A 15,001-nucleotide genomic window follows, 5' to 3' on the forward strand; every position below is an offset into this window, starting at 1 on the left:
TGCTGATCTTCCAGCTGAAGGAGTTGACCCCGACTGAGTGTTGCAGACTGGCACATTCCAAGTTCCAGGACTACATGTTAAGGGACGCGCTGAAGCTTGGGGCAGCTGCTGCCAAGGCGCGGTGGGGAAAGACCACCGTGTAACATCTGCCTGCCTAAGAAGAACAGGAGGCCCATGCAGTCATTTGGGCTCCGCTGGCGCCTCAGCTCAATGTAATCGCACCAACCTGTGAATAGGAATGATTACCCTGTTTCGATACGCAAAGAAATGGAATGTTTACAGAAGGATGGCATGTCCTGTTGTAAAGATCAAATATTTATGAATAAAGTATATTTTTGAAATAAAAAAAAATCGCCAACTGGGTCAGGTCTGCTCTGGGGTCGGTGATTCACCCTGACCAAACCTGTGCTGTGCCGGGCAGGAAGATCGCTGAGAGCCTCGCACTCCTCAGGGATACGATCGCCTACGTGCAGGACAGAGGGTTGGACACCTGCCTGATCAGCCTGGACCAGGAGAAAGCCTTTGACAGAATATCACACAGGTATATGAGAGATGTTCTCTCCAAAATGGGCTTTGGGGAGGGAATCTGCAATTGGATCAGACTGCTCTACACCAACATTGTCAGTGCAGTCTCAATCAATGGGTGGGAATCAGATAGCTTCCCAGTCAGATCTGGAGTCAGGCAGGGATGCCCTCTCTCTCCTGCCTTGTTTGTGTGCTGCATAGAGCCATTTGCCGAGTCCATCAGGAAGGACGCGAGCCTGAGAGAGGTGATTATTCCTTGCAGCGGGGGCCTGCAGATTAAGGCCTCCCTGTACATGGATGATGTTGCCGTTTTCTGCTCGGATCCGCTGTCCGTGCGCAGACTCATGTGCATATGTGACCAGTTCGAACGGGCCTCAGGGGCCAAGGTAAACCGAGGCAAGAGCGTGGCCATGCTCTTCGGGAACTGGGCCGACCAATCCTCTATCCCCTTCACCGTCAGGACTGACCACCTGAAGGTGCTGGGTATTTGGTTTGGGGGGCTGGGGCGTCCACCAAGACCTGGGAGGAGCGGATCAGGAAGGTGAGACAGAAACTAGGCAGATGGGAGCAACGGTCGCTCTCCATCGCGGGTAAAAACCTGGTCATCAGGTGTGAGGTACTCTCAGTATTGTTATACGTGGCACAGGTCTGGCCTATCCCCAGAACCTGTGCTGCCGCAGTCACCCGGGCCATCTTCCACTTAGTGTGGAGATCAAAGATGGACCGGGTCCGAAGAGACGTAATGTACAAAGACCAGTGCAATGGGGGAAAAAACACACCCAATGCCACCCTCACCCTGATGGCCACCTTTGTGTGTGGCTGCATCAAGCTGTGCGTAGATCCCCGGTATGCAAACACCAAGTGTCACTACGTACTGAGGTTCTACCTGTCCCCGGTGTTGCGAAGGATGGGCCTGGCCTCGCTGCCGCGGAACGCTCCGAGTAGTTGGACTGTTCCGTATCACCTGTCCTTTGTGGAGAAATTTATGAAGAAAAACACCTTTGCTCTTCGGGAACTGGGCCAACCAATCCTCGATCCCCTTCACCGTCAGGACCGACCACCTGAAGGTGCTGGGTATTTGGTTCTGGGGGGCTGGGGCGTGCGCCAAGTCTTGGGAGGAGCGTATCAGCAAAGTGAGGCAGAAACTGGGCAGATGGAAGCTACGGTCGCTCTCCATCGCAGGAAAAAACCTGGTCATCAGGTGTGAGGCACTGTCTTTGCTGGTCTGGCCTATTCCCAGAACCTGTGCCGCTGCAGTCACCCGGGCATCTTCCCACTTATATGGAGATCAAAGATGGACTGGGTCCGAAGAGACACGATGTATAAAGATCTGGGCAATGGGGGAAAAAATACACCCAATGCCACCCTCACCTTGATGGCCACCTTTGTGTGTGGCTGCGTCAAGCTGTGCCTGGATCCTCGGTACGCAAACACCAAGTGTTACTACGTACTGAGGTTCTACCTGTCCCCGGTGTTGCGAAGGATGGGCCTGGCCCCGCTGCCGCAGAATGCTCCGAGTAGTTGGACTGTTCCGTATCACCTGTCGTTTGTGGAGAAATTTATGAAGAAAAACACCTTTGACCACAAGTCCATCAGGAAGTGGTCAGCACGTAGTGTCCTTGAGACCTTTTGGGAAAAGAAGAGGGTGGATCCTATCGAGTGGTTCCCTGAACAGACTGTCAAAGCCATTTGGCAGAATGCCTCATCGCCAGAACTTTCCAACAAGCACCAAGGCATGGCTTGGCTGGTGGTGAGAAGGGCTCTGCCTGTGAGATCCTTTATGCACGCCCGGACTCTCTCCCGCACCACACGCTGCCCTCGAGACTGTCACACACCTCCTTCTGGAATGTGCCTACGCAGAAGAAGTCTGGAGAGGAATGCAGTGGTGTTTGTAGAGGTTCGTCCCGAGCAGCACCGTGACGGGGGACTCCGTGCTCTACAGTCTGTTCCCCGGGACGCACACCGAGATGAACATCAACTGTGCCTGGAGGATCATCAACTCGGTGAAGGACACTCTCTAGGCGGTCCGAAACCTGTTGATCTTCCAGCTGGAGGAGTTGACCCCGACTGAGTGTTGCAGACTGGCACATTCCAAGGTCCAGGACTACGTGTTGAGGGACACGCTGAAGCTTGGGGCAGCTGCCGCAAAGGCGCAATGGGGAAAGACCACCGTGTAATGTCTGCCTGCCTAAGCACAGGGGCCGACGCAGTAAGGGGGCTCCGCTGACCCCCCCAGCTAAATATGTGGATAGTAATCGTACAGACCGGTATATATGACTGATTACTCTGTCTCTGTATACCAAGAAATGGTATGTTTATGTATGTATGATATGACCAATTGTACAGATTATCAAAATATTTTATGAATAAAGTACATTTTTGAAATAAAAAAAACTTGGAGTATTGTGTACAGTTCTGGTCACTGCATTACTGGAAGGATGTGGAAGCTTTGGAAATTGTTCAGAGGCGATTTACCAGGATGTTGCCTGGTATAGGGAGGATGATCTTGCGAGGAGAGGCCGAGGTACTTGAGGCTGTTTTCGTTCAAGAGAAGAAGGTTGAGAGGTGATTTAATTGAAACATATAAAATAATCAAAGCGTTGGGGTGGACAGTGAGAGACATTTTCCTCGGATGGCGATGGCTAGCACGAGAGGACATGGTGTTAAATTGAGGAGTCATAGATATAGGACAGATGTCAGAGGTAGTTTCTTTACTCAGAGTAGTAGGGCGTGGAAAACTCTGCCTGCACCAGTAGACTCACCAACTTTAAGGGCATTTAAATGGTCATCGGATAAACATATGGACGAGAATGGAATAGTTTAGGTTAGGTGGACTTCAGATTGGTTTCACAGGTCGACACAACATTGAGGGCGGAAGGGCCTGTACAACGCTGTAATGTTCTATACCTTATAATAAAATTTTTATACTGCAGAACAAACCTAAGGCGTTTCTTACTAATGCATGGCAATACAGTGCCTATAATTCGTCTTACTGCTGCTAATGGTAAAAACAATGACTGCAGATGCTGGAAACCAGATTCTGGATCAGTGGTGCTGGAAGAGCACAGCAATTCAGGCAGCATCCGAGGAGCTTCGAAATCGACGTTTCGGGCAAAAGCCCTTCATCAGGAATAAAAAAAAACCCTGATGAAGGGCTTTTGCCCGAAACGACGATTTCGAAGCTCCTCGGATGCTGCCTGAATTGCTGTGCTCTTCCAGCACCACTGATCCAGTTACTGCTGCTACTGCCCCTTCTTGGTTTGAACACATTATTTAAACATTGTCAATTCTCACTGACAGCACCAGATGGAGCTACCTATAAAATACTGTTTATGTCAGGGTGAGGTTTTAATTAGACACCATTAAGTGTTGTAATTAAAGATCGATATCTAGATCTAATGCGGGACACGGAATCGCACTGAATACTAAAAGCAAACGCTCATGGACGCAAGGAGTGTTGAATGGGCTCACTCCAAATCTGCAGAAATACTTCCTATTTGCTCGAACTAAGCCATCCCATTGACCTGGAAGCGGATGGGATAGGTTGGGGGGTTGATTACACTTCATATGGAACCGGCAGCTTGAACATGGCTGAGAGTGAAGGTAAACCCACGTGGGTGAGATATCAATGTATGAAGAGTAACATAAATTGTAACATTGTAGTGTAACAATGTAGCGGGCGCTGTATCGCTACTACTGAGAGTCTGGCAGGGAATTTATACTGGCAGCTGGCTCAGTTCTGCTCTCAATGGGCAAATTTTAAGTTGTGTAAGACGCAGGACGTAAACATCAGTTTTATATTTCTTGCAGGTAAAACATTCCGGGTGCATTAAAAGGTCTGCTTTCTGCAAGATTGCAGCCACTGAAGGTGACTGGTTTTAAATGAGTAGAGGGTTGGGTTAGTCCCTTGCCGCCGCCCCTCAATCCTGGGGCTGACCGGGTGAGTTGATCTTTCTAAGAGAGGTCTGGCCAGCAACTGCAGGGATTTAGGAATGAGAGTTTTGGGAGCACGGGGACGGAGGGAGAGGGACCTAGGTTTTGACCAGTTTCGTTCCAAGTCAAAAGAGGTGTGTGTTCACTTGTGAAGTTTAAAGCTAGCTTCTGGGCAAAATTTGCGTATGGGTAATAGAGGAGTAATATTTGTGGTGGGGAGTGCTAATGAGTGGAAGTATGTGGTAAAGGGTGAGGACAGATACTGAGGGGGTGTATTGGGTCTCTGAGTTTTGGATTTACATGAAGACATTCTGGTCTGGAGAGTGAATCAGAGTATGCTCAATAAGGCAGGTAAAATTTACTGTAAAGAGTGAGACCATGTGGACCGAATGCTGTTGAACTATTGTAGCTAAGGATGAAAGAGTCAAGGACTACAATTTATGTAGCACCTCAGACATAATGAAATGTCCCAGGACTTGACTGGAGTATTATCGAAGGATGACCTGGAGTCATAAAGGAGCCATGAGGTCAGGTGACCAGGAACTTGGTTGACGAGGTAGGCTTCAGGGTGGGAATGTTAAGGTAAGGTGCAGGGAGGAAAAGAGTTTTGGGTGAGGGAAGTCCAGGCCCAACACCTTGGAGTATACTGAAAACAACAAATTTAGGTCAAGCAGCATTTGTGGAGAGACAGCAAGCTAATATTTTGAGTCTAGATGACCCTTCATCAGACTTGATCGTGGAGCAGTTGGGGATCTGATTATTAGAAGAGTGAAAGTATCTGAGGGTTGTGGAACTGGAGGAGATATCTGAGATAGCAAGGGGTGAGGCAATGGCAGAGATTTGAAAACAAGATTGAGAACTTGAACTTTAAGATGTCATTTGACTGAGGTCATGGAATCTTGGTTGACCTGACATCTGTCCAGGCTAATTCTCTACCTGCGACCTTGTCAGTAATCGGCTGGGAAAGTGCAGGATGACCCACTGCCGGCTGGTTATCTATATTGAAATATCTGTTCATTATGGATGGGTGGGCAATAAATGCTGGCTACCTGCAATGCCGACATCCCACAAATAGAGTCATAGAGTCGTACAGCACAGAAACAGACCCATTGCTCCAACTTGTCCATACTAAGCATATATCCTAACCTAATCTTGTCCCATTTGCCAGCACTTGGCCCATATCCCTCTCAACTCTTCCTATTCACATAACCATCCAGCTGCCTTTTAAATGATGTAATTATATCAGCCTCCACCACTTCCTCTGGCAGCTCATTTCATACACGTACCACCCTCTGAGTGAAAATGTTGCCCCTTTAGGTCCCTTTTAAATCGTTCCCCTCTCATCTTAAACCTATGCCCTCCAGTTTTGTACTCCCCCACCCCAGGGAAAAGAGTTTGTCTATTTATCCTATCCATGCCCCTCATGATTTTATAAACCTCTATAAGGTCACTCCAGGGAAAACAGCCCAGCCTGTTCAGCCTCTCCCTATACCTCTCCCTGGCAACCTTGTAAATCTTTTCTGAACCTTTTCACCACATCCTTCCTATAGGAGGGAGATTAGAATTGAACACAATCTTCACAACATTGGCCTAACCGATGTCCCATAAAGCTGCAACATGAATAAAGAAAACAAAATACCCATTTTGCTCGGCTAACAGCTTCTCACGTTTTGTTGCAGTATTCCTCTTTATTGGCTACACCATCCACGTCCCATCCAGCTTTACTCCCCCAAAACCACCATTTGGTGTCATTGCAAATGTTGATATTGGACTGCTCATTCTCCAACCTAAACCATTCACATAAATCAGGAGTAATAATGGTCCCTCATCAATCCTTGTGGAACACACCTTTCTGTGTTCTGTCACACTGAGGAACTGCCTTTAACCTATCCTTTCTGTTTTGGAGACAGACTGGGTAATGTGCAGTTGAGTGTTTGGGAAATCCTGAGGCTGGCTTTGTGGAAGGGGCCTTCAGACATTTAAGTGGAAGGTCTCTTAAAATTGCATGGTCCTTAGAAAGACAGGGAGCATTCCAGATGGAAGTTAGTTGATGTTTGTTAGTTCTAATTTCAAGGACATCCGTAACAGAGTGCTGTCTCCTCCAGCCCATGTAATAACACCGATGGAATGGACTGGGAAGCAGTGGGGGATTTGTAGCAGGGTTGTCACACAGCAGCATAAGAAAAGAATACTCTGCTCTTAATTCTTTGAAAAGGTGACGAAGGAGGTTGATGAGGGGAAAGCGGCAGATGTGGTATATATGGATTTTAGTAAGGCATTTGATAAGGTTCCCCATGGTAGGCTACTGCAGAAAATACGGAGATATGGCATTGAGGGTGAGTTGGAGGTTTGGATTAGGAATTGGCTGGATGGAAGAAGACAGAGGGTAGTAGTTGATGGCAAAGTTTCTTCATGGAGTGCCGTCACTAGCGGTGTTCCGCAAGGATCTGTTTTGGGACCATTGCTGTTTGTCATTTTTATAAATGACCTGGAAGAGGGGTTAGAAGGTTGGGTGAGCAAGTTTGCGGATGATACGAAAGTCGGAGGAGTTGTTGACAGTGAGGAAGGATGTGGCAGGTTACAGCAGGATATAGAGAAGCTGCAGAGCTGGGCAGAAAGGTGGCAAATGGAATTCAATGTAGCTAAGTGTGAGGTGATTCACTTTGGGAAGAATAACAAAAAGATGGGGTACTGGGCTAATGGTCGGATACTTGGTAGTGTGGATGAGCAGAGGGATCTTGGTGTCCATGTACACAGATCTCTGAAAGTTGCCACCCAGGTAAATAGTGCGGTGAGGAAGGCATATGGCGTACTGGCTTTTATTGGTAGAGGAATTGAGTTCCGGAGTCCTGAGGTCATGATGCAGTTGTATAAAACTCTGGTGCGGCCGCATCTGGAATATTGTGTGCAGTTTTGGTCGCCATACTATAGGAAGGATGTGGAGGCACTGGAACGGGTGCAGAGGAGGTTTACCAGGATGTTGCCTGGTATGGAAGGAAGATCGTATGAGGAAAGACTGAGACACTTGGGGCTGTTTTCATTAGAGAAAAGAAGGTTTAGGGGTGACTTGATTGAGGTGTACAAGATGATTAGGGGGTTAGATAGGGTTGACAGTGTGAACCTTTTCCCGCGTATGGAGTCGGGTATTACAAGGGGGCATAGCTTTAAATTAAGGGGGGGTAGATATAGGACTGAAGTTAGGGGTAGGCTCTTCACTCAGAGAGTCGTAAGTTCATGGAATGCCCTGCCAGTAGCAGTGGTGGACTCTCCCTCTTTATGGGCATTTAAGCGGGCATTGGATAGGTATATGGAGGATAGTGGGTTAGTATAGGTTAGGTGGGCTTGGATCGGCGCAACATCGAGGGCCAAAGGGCCTGTACTGCGCTGTATTCTTCTATGTTCTATGTTCTTATGGAGCAACAATGAATCTTTGGTTGTGTAGCAGCCAGGATAGAGATAAGAGTGTGGTGTTGTTTTACTGCTCAGGTGGGGAACCTTTTCATGTTGGAAGGCCGCATTATGTTAGTTGTAACCTAAAAAGGCCGCATCCAAGAAACTTCAATTATATATTCTTCAAAATTCTCATTATTTTGTAAAACTCTAGCTACTATGTACTAACTAACTTTAAAAAAAGAAAAAAAAATGTTAATTCTAAAGTTGACTAACCTTTTAATGACTTTGTTGTGACTGCTTTTTGTAGGAAAGCATTTGAATATTTGGTTGCAGCATGGAGGTCTGCAGTTTTAGCTGATCCTCTAGATGGGTATCCATCATTTGTGACCTTAAGGGCATCTTGATTTTGCTTAAGTAGGAGAATGTAGATTCGCAGCAATAAGTGGTTGAAAAGCAAGAAAGCATTTTTCGTGCATGTTGCAAAATTTGGATTCGTTCAAAAGGCCACACACAATGGCCTAGGAGGCCGCAGGCTCCCTACCGTGACAAAGCTCTTTGTTCAGCTTCAGTCGTAAAGTCCATTTGAAGTAAAGATTATTCTGAAGGTGTGCATTTTTTAAGTTGTATGTTGTTCAACAGGCTGGAAACACATTATATTTAGGGACATAATACATGTGATAAAGCTACCACTGATGGCATGGTAATGGCACTGGGCTGGTAATCCAGATGTCCAGGTCTGTGCTCTGGGGACACTGGCACATTCCCCACTGTGGTAACCGGTGGAGTTTAAATTCAGTTAATAAAAGTGACTGGAATGTGAAGCTGGACTCAGTAATGATGACCATAGCAACAACTGGTGATTTTTGCAAAAACCCATCTGGCTCACTCATGTCTTTTTCTGCTATGAAGTTTGTTCTAAGTGTTTATCTATCTCCTGTAATGACCGCCAACCTTCCAATCTTAGTCTGGAAAGGACCTTTCATTGGTTTGAGCTCATGTCTTTTATGTCTCTTATTCTTTTAGAATCCCTACAATGTGGAAGCAGGCCATTTGGTCTATTAAGTCCACCCTCAGACCTACTCCCACTACCCTATCCCTGTAACCCTGCATTTCTTATGGCTAGTCAACCTAGTCTGCACATCCCTGGACACTATGGTCAGTTTAGCAGAGCCAATCCATCTAACCTGCCCATCTTTAGCTTTTAGCATCATTAAGGAGGCCAGTGTTGGTTGCCTATCCCTAATTGCCCAGAAGGCTTTTAAGAGTCAATCACATTGCTGTTAGTCTGAAGTCACATGTAGGACAGGCCAGGTAAAAATGGCACATTGCCTTCCCTAAATGATGTTAGTGAACCAGATGCATTCTCCTGACAATCCATGAGAGTGTTATGGTCTTCTTTGTTGACCAGTTAACATGATGGGATTTGAATCCGTGTCCTAGAACCTCAGTCTTGGAGTTGTCTGCCATGCCCCAATATTCACCCCATCAAATCTTTACAAATTTGTAACAACATGGTGAGATCACCCCATCAATCTTCTATATTCGAGGGAACTCAGTTTGTGCATTTAGTCCTTGTAATTCAATTCATTTACCTATTCCTGCTCCTGTTTCTTATGTACCTATTAAGCCTTGGCATCGTGTGCAGCACAGTGGCTCAGTGGTTAGCACTGCTGCCTCACAGAGCCATGGACCCAGGTTTGATTCTAGCCTCAGACAACTATCTACGTGGAGTTTGCATATTCTCCCCGTGTCTGCATGTGTTTCCTCTAGGTGCTCCGGTTTCCTCCCACAGGCCAAAAAATGTGCAGGCTTGGTGGATGGGCCATGCTAAATTGTCCGTAGTGTGTGGCTCGGTGGGTTAGCCGTGGGAAATGCACAGCTACAGCGATGGAATAGGGTGGCGGGGTGCGTCTGAGTAGGATGCTCTTTGGAGGACTGGTAGGGATTTTATGATTCTATCGTTGTAGTGAATAGTCACTGGTTACAAATAAGGTAACCGTGTTCCCTTGATGTTGATCCCCAAACTCTTTATGCAGCTAAGCTGAACCTGTTCATTGTTTAGTCTCCTTTTGTGATAAAGGGCTCGTCTTGTAATGTCCCGCTGTTCGCTACTGAGACATTGGTCTTAGGTTCACCTACTTCCAGTCTGGACAATGAACATGGTGAACCAGGAGTATCAGTCGGCTCTTCGATCCTTCAAGCTTGTTTTGCCTTTTGTTGAGATTACGGCTGATCTGTTTGTGACCCTAAATCCACAGACCTGCTGACCCCCAATGACCTCTTCGCTTAGCAAGAATCAATCTATCTCTGCCATAAAAATATTCAAAGACTCTGTTCTCTGTGGAAGAGAGTTCTAACAACACTCCATGCTCTGAGATAAACTCTTTTAGCTTATCCCAGTTTTAGACAATAGACAATAAACAATAGGTGCAGGAGTAGGCCATTCAGCCCTTCAAGCCTGCACCGCCATTCAATATAATCATGGCTGATCATTCCTAATCGTATCCTGTTCCTGCCTTATCTCCATAACCCGTGATTCCACTATCTTTGAGAGCTCTATCCAACTCTTTCTTAAATGAATCCAGAGACTGGGCCTCCACTGCCCTCTGGGACAGAGCATTCCACACAGCCACCACTCTCTGGGTGAAGAAGTTTCTCCTGAGCTCTGTCCTAAATGGTCTACCCTGTATTTTTAAGCTGTGTCCTCTGGTTCGGCACTCGCCCATCAGCGGAAACATGTTTCCTACTGCCAGAGTGTCCAATCCTTTCATAATCTTATACGTCTCAATCAGATCCCCACTCAGTCTTCGAAACTCAAGGGTATACAAGCCCAGTCGCTTCAGTCTTTCAGCGTAAGGTAATCCTGCCATTCCAGAATTTGACCTCGTGAATCTACGCTGCACTCCCTCAATAGCCAGAATGTCTTTTCTCAAATTTGGAGACCAGAACTGCACACAGTACTCCAGGTGTGGTCTCACCAGGGCCCTGTACAGCTGCAGAAGCACCTCTTTGCTTCTATACTCAATTCCTCTCGTTATGAAGGCCAGCATGCTATTAGCCTTCTTCACTACCTGCTGTACCTGCATGCTGGCCTTCATTGACTGGTGTACAAGAACACCCAGATCTCTCTGTACTGCCCCTTTACATAAATTGATTCCATTGAGGTAGTAGTCTGCCTTCCTAATCTTGCCACCAAAGTGGATAACCATACATTTATCCACCTTAAACTGCATCTGCCATGCATCTGCCCACTTACTTAACTTGTCCAGGTCACCCTGTAATCTCTTAACATCCTCATCACATTTCACCCTGCCACCCAGCTTTGTATCATCAGCAAATTTGCTAAAGTTATTGCTGATACCATCTTCTATATCATTAACATATATTGTAAAAAGCTGTGGTCCCAGCACGGATCCCTGCGGTACCCCACTGGTCACTGCCTGCCATTCCGAAATGGAGCCGTTTATCACTACCCTTTGTTTCCTTGTTTTTAAACGAAGGCCCCTAAGTTTTGAATCTTCTGTAGGATGAAGCACTTCCAGCCTGTCGGGACCCCTCAGGATCTTGTGTGATTCTGTCAATACACCTCTTCTGGACAAGCCAAACAGAGACACACACGAGAATTCCTAGAAGCATGGCACTCCAACTGAACTCTAGCAACAAACACATTGACTTGGACCTGATTTACCACCCCCTGAGAAAAAGAACAGGAAATAACATCACCATGGGGAATAACATCACCATGGGAAATGACATCACCACAGAAAATTACATCACTAACCCAAAGAAGCCCCAACATATAAATAGAAAGCAAGAATCATCAGCAATGCTTTGATAGGAGGCTCACTGAAGATGTTACCTAGTATGGTGATGAAACGTCTGAACGTGAACCTTCCAGCTCAGTGAGCAAACCTACAGACACCTCTTCTGTTTACTGTATAGTCTCTTTCTCCTCCCTCTACCTCTGTCAGCACCTGGAGTCCATCCAAACCACTGAGAACACCATATTCCTCTAACTCTGGTCTCTGCATAGCCCCATTCTCTTCACTTTCCTGTAGTTAAAGTACCTTTGGCTGTCCAGACCTTAAATCATGGAATGATTTCCTTAAGCGTTATTCCAGTTTTATGACTGGCTTCAAAGTCTACCCCTTTGCCGAGCTTTTAGTAACCTCTGCCAATATCTCCTTACTTAGTTCTGGGTCACCGATCATACACTTGTGACATTTCTTATGAAATTGTTCAGCTGTAAGGCACCATATAAATTGGTGTTGTTGTATGTTGCAACTCGGTGGAGTGATGTTTTGTGGACAGCTCTTCTACCAGAATTATTATGACTAGTTTTCTTTGTGTATGTGAGATTTATGCTCTATCTCAGTTTATTGTCTTTTTGATAGATTTTGACTTGTTTTCTTTTCCCCTGATAGACAGAGAAGATGTTACCGATGAGATGCCTGAATTGTCAGAGATGGATGATGAGGAATGGTGTGACTGGGACGAAGAAGAGCAGACCAAAGGACAAGAACAAATTTGTTGCCTGTTTTGTGAAAGGTGCTTTTAGCTTTCTGCTTTCAAGATAAAAATAAAAATCACTATGTCAAAAAATCTTCAAATATTTATGTCACTCATGGTTTGGGGTAAAATTGCATTGTCACAAAATATTCCAAATGTTTCTGGATCTGGATTATATGTTTCAAAGTTGTTATGACACAAGGTAAACTCTCCTGCTTAATGTAAATGTGCAACACAGAAAACATTTACCCCGTGCAGTATTCTGTGAAAGTTCGAGAGGTGAAGGACTACTTAAAGTAAAAATTAACAACTTTATTTCTTAAGGTATAACAGAGAATAATTAACTAACAACTATTTACAATTCCTTCCTCTAAGCTATCTTTTACTTTCCCCACTACAGCACTAGACTGATAAAACTCTCTGATTACGATGTACAAACAAAAACTTCTTATCTAAAAACCAGGCAGCTTTCGATCTTCTCTGTATTTCAGTCTTTTCTTCTCCTTGGGTATACCGTTTCACCGGTTACTGATCAATAAAGGTATCTTTTAAGAGAGCTATTTTTCTGGATAGTTTGCAGATGTCATTGGCTTGGCAGTTCTCCCCTCAACTGTTCAATTTTCCCTGGTCTTATACCCCCCCCCCCCCCCAAAGCATCGGATTTTGTCATTGGCTTTTAAGATTGTCAATATACTAAATTCAAACTGAATTGGAGTTTGGTATTTTTTGGGGTATAATTTAAACTATTTGGCCTAATTCAAATCTGTTTTGTTGTTTCCAGGAACCAGCTACCCTAGCTACCTCAGTAGCTGGAGCACATGTTACATTGTATCTTTTTTTCAGAACAGTGGTTCTGTCAGGTAGTTCTGTTGCCTTTAATTCTCCTAAAGGTACAGTACACCCCAATTCTTCATAACAAAGTGGTTGAGTAGGTCAGATCGTAAAAAGGTAGTTGAGTTGGTTTAATGATGCTGTTACTTCTTTTAAAATTATGTTAACACTTTGCTGAACTACTGGCTGATCAGATAGAGTCATAAACGCATTCAGCACAGAAGAGGGTCTTCTGCCCATCGCGTCTATATCACTAATTATCTACACTATTACCTACACTATTCCCATTTATGAGCATTCGACCCATAGCCTTGAATGTTGTGGCATTTCAAATGTTTGTCCACCTACATTTTAAGGGTACTTGGATTGAAGGGAAAGTTAACGTCTTTATTCCTTGGAGAAGGAAGAGGGATTTGGTCTTAGCAGACTGAAACTTGGATTGGTCAAGTTGTTTTGTAAGGAAAGGGTGGACAGGCTAGGCTGTTACATGCAGATACTTAGAAGAATTTGAGGTGACTTGATTGAAATATATAAAATCCTGAGGGGTCTATACTGAGGGAAATGTGGAAAGGATGTTTCCACTTGTGGAAGAATTTAGGAAGAGAGTTCATTGTCCAAAAATTGGCAGACGCCTATTTGAGAGAAAGTGAGGGCTGCAGATACTGGAGATCAGAGCTGAAAATGTGTTGCTGGAAAAGCGCAGCAGGTCAGGCAGCATCCAAGGAAGAAGGGCTTATGCCCGAAACGTCGATTCTCCTGTTGGATGCTGCCTGGCCTGCTGCGCTTTTCCAGCAACACATCTTGAGCTCAGATGCCTATTTGAAACTGAGATGAGGAAACTGTGTTTTCTCTCTGATAGACATGAGTCATGGAAACATAGTGTTATACAGCACAGAAACAGACCCTTTGGTCCAAACAGTCCATGCCAGCCAAATTAAACTCATTCCACCTGCCTGCACTTGGCCCATATTCCTCCAAATATTTCTTATTCATGTACTTATCTTAATGTCTTTTAAATGTTGTAACTGTACCCGTATTCACCACTTCCTCTGGAAGTTCATTCCACACATGAACCACTCTCTGTGTAAAAGAAAAAATTCCCCACATGTCTTTTTAAAATCCCTTTCCTGTCAATTTAAAAATATGTCCCTTCATCTTGAAATCCCTCACCCTCAGGGAAAGGCACCTGCCATTCGCCTTATCTATACACCTCATGATTTTATAAACCTCTGTAAATTCACCTTTGAACCTCCTCTGCGCCAGTGAAAAGAGTCTCAGCCTGAGTAATACCATTGAATATCAAGGGGCAGTGTTTAGATTGTCCCTTATTGGTGATGGTCATGGCCTGGTATTTGTGTAGTGCGAATGTTACTTGGCACTTGCCAGCCCAAGCCTGGATATTGTCGACATCTCGTTGCATTTGAATGTGCTTCAGTTTCTGTCTGTGTCGGTGCTGCCAGACCTGCTGAGTTTCTCCACTGTTCTCTGTATTTGTTTCAGATTTCCAGCATCCGCAGTATTTCTGTTTCATTGACTACATTTATACCTGAACTGAGGTGGATTGTCTTATGATAAGTTGAGCAGGTTAGGCTTGCTTCGACTGGAGTTCAGAAGAGTGAGGGGCAAAGTTCTTAGGTCTGGACAAGGTCGATGTGGGATGGGTGTTTCCCATAGAGTGTGTGTGCAGGATTAAGGGACGCTGTTTCAAAATGAAGACACAAGGAGAACCATTTTCTCTCTGTGAGTTGTGTGACTTTTGGAAGTTTCTAAAGAGGCAGGGTCACTGAATTGGCCAGAATTGGATAGATTT

General features: G+C 45.3%; 1 protein-coding gene across 2 annotated transcripts in view; it reads left to right on the forward strand.

Annotated features, from left to right (window-relative positions):
• Positions 1-3,979: 3,979 nt before the first annotated feature.
• prmt3 (protein arginine methyltransferase 3) overlaps positions 3,980-15,001 on the forward strand; it is a 194,297-nt gene continuing 183,275 nt past the window's right edge. Inside the window, exons 1-2 of one of the 2 annotated variants that reach the window (XM_043705402.2) lie at positions 3,980-4,128; positions 12,276-12,399. In XM_043705402.2, the coding sequence (XP_043561337.2) occupies positions 3,987-4,128; positions 12,276-12,399 (266 nt within the window). In that variant the 5' untranslated portion in view covers positions 3,980-3,986. The remainder of the gene's footprint in view (positions 4,129-12,275; positions 12,400-15,001) is intronic. The other variant, XM_043705398.2, reaches the window with a different exon arrangement.

This window comes from Chiloscyllium plagiosum, unplaced genomic scaffold (genome assembly GCF_037043375.1).
Source record: "Chiloscyllium plagiosum isolate Xiang-an unplaced genomic scaffold, Cpla_swu_hap1 HiC_scaffold_18, whole genome shotgun sequence".
NCBI classification, from domain to species: Eukaryota; Metazoa; Chordata; class Chondrichthyes; order Orectolobiformes; family Hemiscylliidae; genus Chiloscyllium; species Chiloscyllium plagiosum.